Source organism: Oryctolagus cuniculus, chromosome 8 (assembly GCF_964237555.1).
Source record: "Oryctolagus cuniculus chromosome 8, mOryCun1.1, whole genome shotgun sequence".
NCBI classification, from domain to species: Eukaryota; Metazoa; Chordata; class Mammalia; order Lagomorpha; family Leporidae; genus Oryctolagus; species Oryctolagus cuniculus.
This window is the reverse complement of record NC_091439.1, coordinates 78,385,698-78,394,008: the sequence shown is the minus strand read 5'-3', so window position 1 is coordinate 78,394,008 and position 8,311 is coordinate 78,385,698. Positions and strand designations below refer to the sequence as shown.

General features: G+C 42.0%; 1 protein-coding gene across 1 annotated transcript in view; it reads right to left on the bottom strand.

Annotated features, from left to right (window-relative positions):
• Positions 1-5,891: 5,891 nt before the first annotated feature.
• The window catches only part of HSD17B11 (hydroxysteroid 17-beta dehydrogenase 11), a 41,374-nt gene continuing 38,954 nt past the window's right edge, over positions 5,892-8,311 (bottom strand). Inside the window, exon 7 of the mRNA XM_002716969.5 lies at positions 5,892-6,817. Coding sequence (XP_002717015.1) covers positions 6,730-6,817 — 88 coding nt within the window. The 3' untranslated portion in view covers positions 5,892-6,729. The remainder of the gene's footprint in view (positions 6,818-8,311) is intronic.

Genomic DNA, 8,311 nt, shown 5'->3' with positions numbered 1-8,311 from the left:
TAGGCTATGTATGTGTGACTGATCTCAGGCAATGCTACTTACCCTCTCTATGCTAAAATTTCCTTATCTGGAAAAAGAGATGAAAATAAATACCCTCCCTTCCCTCACACATTCACATACAAATATGAAATGAGAGAGCATATATATGAAATGGCTTTTTAATTAGTAGTTATATAAATGAATAGTGGTTTGAATTTATTTATTTATTATAAAAGATGTATTTATTTGAAAGTAAGTTACAGAGAGAGAAGGAGAGACAGATAGAGACCTTCCATCAGCTGTTTCACTCCCCAGATGGGGCTGGGCCAGGCCAAAGCCAGAAGCCAGGAGTTTCACCCAGGTCTCCCACTTGGGCCATGTTCTGCTGCTTTTCCCAGGCTGTTTGCAGGGAGCTGAATCAGAAGTGGAGCAGCTGGACAAGAATCAAAAATACCCATAGGGGATGCTGGCATTGCTGATAGAGGCTTTATCCACTACACCACAATGCCAGCCCCTAGCAGTTTGAATTTATTAAGCACATACTGTATTCCACAGACCAAATTATTTCATCTTCAGGAAATATACTGGAGGTAGGTATCATTATAACCTGCCCTGTACAGATGAGGAACCCAAGGAATAGAGAAGTTAGGTAAAGCTCTGCAAGTTTCATAACTGCTAAGAGGTGGAGTAAGGATTGGAACCCAGTTAAATATGATTCTGGAGCTGCAACTTCTGTTGGACAGTAACAGAAAGTGGCTTAGATCAGACCTCAAGCTCAGTTGCCATTCAGCAAAGCAATGTTTATGGGTTGCATGTCTGTACTTCAATACTCACCTTGCTCAGAGTGGTCCAGACCAGAGGACCAAAACCATGTGAAATCATATACTACTGATAAACTTCTGACAAGTAACTTTACAATTTACAGTGGGACGTAGATTACTGTACCTACTGGAGTAGTTATATGAAGGTAATTCAAAAAGTTTGTGAAAGATGGAAATAAAAGATGAAAGAAATGAATTTTAAAGGTAAAAATTAAATTAAAAGGTAATGGAACTAGGCCGGCGCTACGGCTCACTAGGCTAATCCTCCACCTTGCGGCGCCGGCACACAGGGTTCTAGTCCCAGTCGGGGCGCCGGATTCTGTCCCGATTGCCCCTCTTCCAGGCCAGCTCTCTGCTGTGGCCAGGGAGTGCAGTGGAGGATGGCCCAAGTGCTTGGGCCCTGCACCCCATGGGAGACCAGGAAAAGCACCTGGCTCCTGCCATCGGATCAGTGCGGTGTGCTGGCCGCAGTGTGCCAGCCGCGGCAGCCATTGGAGGGTGAATCAACGGCAAAAAGGAAGACCTTTCTCTCTGTGTCTCTCTCTCACTGTCCACTCTGCCTGTCAAAAAAAATAAATAAATAAAATAAAGACATGGTGAGAGGTTAAATCTTAGCCTCATGTGAGCAGAAAATAAATAAAACAATAAAGAGTGCTCCAGTTCAGACTCCACTAAGACTTAAGTACTTACTATGTACCAAGTGCAATGTTATGTGTGTTAAGAATAACATTTAATAGGCCGGCGCCGCGGCTCAATAGGTTAATCCTCTGCCTGCGGCACTGGCACCCCAGGTTCTAGTCCCGGTCGGGGTACCGGATTCTGTCCCGGTTGTTCCTCTTCCAGTCCAGCTCTCTGCTGTGGCCAGGGAGTGCAGTGGAGGATGGCCCAAGTGCTTGGGCCCTGCACCCCATGGGAGACCAGGAGAAGTACCTGGCTCCTGCCATCGGATCAGTGCAGTGTGCTGGCCGCAGTGCGCCGGCCGCGGTGGCCATTGGAGGGTGAACCAACGGCAAAAGGAAGACCTTTCTCTCTCTCTCTCTCTCTCTCACTGTCCACTCTGCCTGTCAAAAAATAAATAAAATAAAATAAAAAAATAAAAAGGTAATGGAACTAAAAAGTATTTTGGTGCAAAAAAATTGAAATATATAGGTTTTAAATAATATGCAATTTCCATTAACTTTTTGAAGGCCCCCTCCCCCGATCATATTCAAAAATTAGGAAACTTTGAGAAAGTGAAAAACAGCTAACAGTGCTCTCAAATAGTTTTCAATGCTGAGAAATTTGGAACCTCCTGAGATATCCTGGTGAACTAAATTTTGTTTGTTTGTTTTAAGGGCCAGATTGTTCAAGATCATCCAATACAGGGTGCAACTTGCCTCTACCATGCCAGAAACATCCAATATGCCCTCTGATTTTTTGTTTTGGAGACTTTGGGTTTGTACATCTTCATGACATCATTGGCTTCATTTCAAAAGATTTTCGTAACAAGTAAAAATGTTTACTCTGCTCACATTTTAGGTCTGTTGTTTCCTATTGATGTGGATGATGGTACCTTGAACTTGTTAATTTGTCTTCATATCAGATTTTAGGGTGAGCTGCTTTCAGTTGAATTTTCTAAACTAATTTAAAACTATCCATAGCAGTTAGAATCTTATTAAGGGGAGGGGCCGGCGCTGTGGCACAGCTGTTAAAGCCCCAGCCTGCAGCTTTGGCATCCCATATGGGCAGCCGGTTTGAGTCCCAGCTGCCCCACTTCTGATCCAGCTCTCTGCTGTGGCCTGGGGAAGCAATAGAAGATGGCCCAAGTCCTTGGGCTCCTGCACTTGTGTGGGAGACTCAGAAGAAGCTCCTGGCTCCTGGCTTTCGATCGGCACAGCTCTGGCTGTTGCGGCCAATTGGGGAGCAGAGGATGGAAGACCCCCCCTACCCCCGCTCCCTCTCTCTCTGTAACTCTGCCTTTCAAATAAATAAATAAGTAAATCTAAAAAAAAATCTTATTAAACTTTTTTCTAAACTTTGCTTTTTCCATTCATTAATGTTCCTCTTAAGGCTCATCTGATTGATTGTCAGTTACAGAAATTGAATGATCTTTACACAGTTAGGAATAATTATCTATATACAGATAACCGTTCATGGGAAAAAGATAGAAGAGTAACCAGTAGCTTCATAATTTGGAGCATAGCTTAACAATGTTATGTGTGTTAAGAATAACATTTAATAGGCCGGCGCCGCGGCTCAATAGGTTAATCCTCTGCCTGCGGCACTGGCACCTCAGGTTCTAGTCCCGGTCGGGGCGCCGGATTCTGTCCCGGTTGTTCCTCTTCCAGTCCAGCTCTCTGCTGTGGCCCGGGAGTGCAGTGGAGGATGGCCCAAGTGCTTGGGCCCTGCACCCCATGGGAGACCAGGAGAAGCACCTGACTCCTGGCTTTGGATAGGTGGGGCGCGCCAGCCGTAGCAGTCATTTCGGGGGTGAACCAACAGAAAAAGGAAGACCTTTCTCGCTGTCTCTCTCACTGTGTAACTCTGCCTGTCAAAAAAAAAAAAAAAAAAAAAAAGAGAGATATACATAGGATGCCCACATCGCACATCGGAGTACCTAGATGTGAGTCCCAGCTCTGTTAATGAAGGCAGGGACAGCAAAATGGAGACAGGATTGTGTTCCTGGATCCCGGCTCTGGCCCTAGCTCAGCGCTAGCTTGTATGAGTTCTTTGGGAATGAACTAGTAGGTGGAAACTGCTTTGGTTGTTTCTCTGTCTTTGCCTGTCAAACAAACAAAATTTTAACCAAGCAACACAAACCTCAAACTTAAATTTCCTGGAGCTTCTGCATATTTTTGGTTTATAAAACCACTGGCTTGGAGCCAGTGCTGTAGCATAGCAGGTAAAACCACTGCCAATATGGGCACTGGTTCAAGTACCCGGTGCTCCACTTCTCACTCAGCTCCCTGCTCATATGCCTAGAAAAGCAGGAAGAGATGGCCCAAGTTCTTGGGTTCCTGCACCCACATGGGAGACCCAGATGAAGGTCCTGGTTCCTGTCTTCAGCCTAGCCCAGCTAGACCATTGTGGGCATCTGGGAGAATGAAATAGCGGATGGAAGATGTCTCTCTCGCTCTGTAACTGTTTCAAATAAATAAATCTTAAAAAGACAAAACAAGACAGAAACACTGGCTTCATCACTATCAATCCTTCTTTCCAGGTAGCAACCAAAAAAAAAAAAAAATCCTCATGGTTTGATCCTCAGCCTTCCTATTCCTTATTCTCCTAATTCTTCTTCCTCTATGAATTCCAATCTTATCCTGACTAAAGAATCTGTCTATTTTGCATTAGAATATTTTTAGATTTCTTTCTTCATAAAAATAGCCAATGGAACCATCTTGTCTTCTTTTTTTAAAAAAAGATTTATTTTATTTATTTGAAAGACAGTGTTAGAGAGAGAGGTAGAGACAGAGAGGTCTTCCATCCACTGGTTCACTCCCCAGATGGCCACAATGGCTGGAGCTGTGCCAATCCGAAGCCAGGAGCCAGGAACTTCCTCTGGGTCTCCCAGGCAGGTGCAGGGGTCCAAGGACTTGGGCTATCTTCTACTGCTTTTCCAGGCCATACCAGAGAGCTGGACCATCCTGTTTTCTACAGTTTACTGTCACATTAATCTACAGTGATTTCCTCTGGGTTTTCTGGCTACCCATTTCCTTGGCAAGACAGAAATCCCTTGCTTCTTTACTCTCTATCTGGAGCAAAGCACAATGACAGAGTTAAGCAGAACAAGCAACAGGAACTCACAGGAAGAGCAAATCACACATCCCTGAGGATGGAGTGGGAGGTGAGCTTGAAACAAACACCTAAAGGATGGGGCTGGCACTGTGGCATAGCAGGTAAAGTCACCACCTCAGTACCGGCATCCCATATGGGTGCGGTTCAAGTCCCAGCTGCCCCACTTCCAATCTAGCTCTCTGCTATGGCCTGGGAAAGCAGTAGAAGGTAGCCCAAGTCCTTGGACTCCTGCACCTGTGTGGGAGACCCAGAAGAAGCCCCTGGCTCCTGGCTTTGGATCAGCACAGCTCCGGGAGTTGTGGCCATCTGGGGAAAGAACCAGCGGATGAAAGACCTCTCTGTCTGCCTCACTCTAACCATGCCTTTCAAATAAATACATAAATAAATCTTTAAAAATAATGAAAAATAGCACTACTTCTTTGGATTATATGTTCACAGAATGGTAATCCATCCTTTTTATTGAACATTAACTAAGTACCAGACAAGGTTTGCCAATGAATCTCATAGCAACCCTGTGCAGTTGGAAGGTTAGGACTTGAACTAGCTGTAAACATAGCAGTAGTAGCAGGAATCCAGAAATGGAACCTGAGAATCTGAAGCCCTGTTTGCAGGAAGACACTGAGAACCTTCTGAATCTTGTTCTCTGCATTCAAATTTAAAAAAGAAAAGAAAAAACAAAAAGAAAAACCAAACTTGCTCTAACTCGCCAACATCAAGCAATTACTCTTATGACTTTTATTATTATTTGAATAATTTAAGCCTAACTCTGAACCTACTTCTCAACTGTGTGTTGGAAAAAATCCATTTCAGTCATCAGCAGGGCTACTTCTGAGGGTCACACCAAAACAATGAGGCCATGCGATCCTCGGGTAAATGGGACAAGGTTCTTGACTACCAACTGTTGCAATTTGTTGTGGTCCTAAAGTTTTAGCAGATCCCTTGGTGACAAGTAGTGCTTTCTTGTGTGGGGTACAGAAAATCTTGACTGTAGCAGGGAATCTAAGCTCTTTGGACAAACCACAAATACTTCCTTGAGAACCTGCTATCACCCTGATGTCTGGCCATGGGACTGATAGGGATCACTAGCTCCTCTCTCGTTCCCTTTGAGAATATTCCCATGGTTGCCTTCAAAAACACAGCTTCCCACCCTACTCTCCTGCCACCATGTTCACTTCTTTTTTATTGGAAATGAGGGTGAGAAAGAATTGGCAATCAGGCCAAGGAAAGAGCTGAAATAGACCTTAGGTGCAACTTCAAATTAAATGGCTAGAAGAAGGATTTTATTGCGGAGAAAGGAAACAATTATTAAGAACACAATGAAACCCAACAAACGTATTTATTTTTTAAATTTGCAGGCCTGAACATAAATGTCCATCTCACTGGGCCTCACATCCAAGCCTGACATCCAAGCCTGACATGTGAAATTTCCAGACACCTGAAAAGACCTTTGATTGCATAATTCTTTTCTACTTTAATTTGCAAATTAAGCCATGTCCTGTTTAAGACTAAAAGATGAAACACCAGAAGTTTGATCCATTTATTACAGTTTCCATATATGGTACCGTCGCCCAGTCCTCTGCCTTAAGGCCCCACAGATGCCTTCATATTTGCAGCATTTGCCCAACTCTTGTTTCCCTTATGCTGAAATGTTTGGTATTGGAATGTGAGGTATCTCTCAGGAAACAGAGTGTTCGTGGGTAGCATGAAATGTTTAAGAACTCATGAGATTTGTTGTGAAATGCCACTAGATAGAGTCCTTCATTATACTTAGGGAGGTTCAAGTTTTTGATTTTATATAGAGCAGAAGAAGGAAATATGTGAATGACATACAACTGCACTGCAATTCTATCTTCAATAGACAGTTTTAGCACAGATTTTGCAAAGCCTTCAGATGAACCACAAAATCCCAGGAATTACTGTCATATTGTTTTTGTTCCTTTTCCTCATTTTCTGTAAAGTCAATTCCTATGGTCATTTCTGTGGTACAGGAAATCATGTTTCAGATAAACAAAAAGTGGAGATAAATGAGAATAGTCAGGGTGATACTGAAGAAAAAAGGACAATTAGGAAAAAGGGAACTTCCAACGTTGAAACTGATTAATGTTACGAGAAATCACTTAAATGTGGGGAATCAGTGTTCAGGAAGACCAGACACTTATTCTTTCTTTTTATATCCAATTACTGCATCAAACTTAACGTTGAGCTTTCGTTTTACAAGTGCCAGGAAACGCTCAGGAAGGATCCTAAAAGAAACATACATCAAAATAAGTACTCACACTAAGTACATTAGCAAATACCTTCTTTTTAAATACTTAATTGGTCATAGTGATGCATAGCGTGTTTACTCTATACAAGATTAAGACTTTAATTCTGAGTTATTATGTATTTTCCCACTAAGTTCATTTCCTTTTCAAAAGAAGGAAGGTTTGATCCTTTTTTTTTTTTAGGGTAGTGATGACTTACAATAATTTTAAAATAAATCTATTCCTATCTTTTTCAAAAGAACTAAGAGAGGTGGCATACACAGCCCATCAGTTGAGATACTAAAGGCTTAAAAAAAAAAAAAAAAAGAAACCCAACACTGACAAGGAAGTAAAAATGAGTTAATTTTATACTTTATTAATGAGAATATTTTTTAAAAAAAGATTTATATTTATTTGAAAGGCAGAGTTAAAAGATAGGGAGGGAAAAATATTCTCCATCAGTTGGTCCACTCCTCAAATGGCCACAATGGATGGAGCTGGGCCATACTGAAGCAAGGAGCCAGGAGCTTCTTCCAGATCTCCCACATGGGTACAGGGGCCCAAGCATTTGGGCCATCCTCCACTGCCTTCCCAGGCACATTAGCAGGGAGCTGGATTGCAAGTGGAGCATCTGGGACTTGAACTGGCACCCACATGGGATGCTGGCACTGCAGACAACACCACAGTGCTAGTCCCCTAGAACGTTATTAAAATGTGCCACTAAGAGACTGGGAGGTGGAATGCTAAATGAAAACACAGACAATGCACTTGGTTGTGAATGTAACACTAAACAAGTTTTTTGATTTTAAGTTTAAATTCCTCATAGTCTTCTTGTGAGGAATCAATGTTTTACTATAGAATTCTTTTTTTTTATTTTTTTAACTTTTATTTAATGAATATAAATTTCCAAAGTACGATTTATGGATTACAATGGCTTCCCCCACATACCGTCCCTCCCACCCACAACCCTCCCCTTTCCCTCTCCCTCTCCCCTTCCATTCACATCAAGATTCATTTTCGATTATCTTAATATACAGAAGATCAGCTTAGTATACATTAAGTAAGGATTTCAACAGTTTGCTCTCACACATAAACATAAAGTGAAAAATAATAGATGATTTTTTTTAAATGATGATGAACTCAGATCAGACCTATTGTCATGTTTAATCCCAGTGAGAGTCAAGTTGGGAGTTGATAATTTTTTTTTTTTTTTTTTTTTACAGAGGATCAGTTTAGTATACATTAAGTAAAGATTTCAACAGTTTGCACCCCCATAAAAACACAGAGTGAAATATATTGTTTGAGTACTCGTTATAGCATTAAATCTCAATACACAGCACATTAAGGACAGAGATCCTACATGAGGAGTAAGTGCACAGTGACTCCTGTTGTTGACTTTACCAATTGACACTCCTGTCTATGGCATCAGTAGTCTCCCTATGCTCCGGTCATGAGTTTCCAAGGCTATGGAAGCCCTCTGAGTTCTCTGATTCT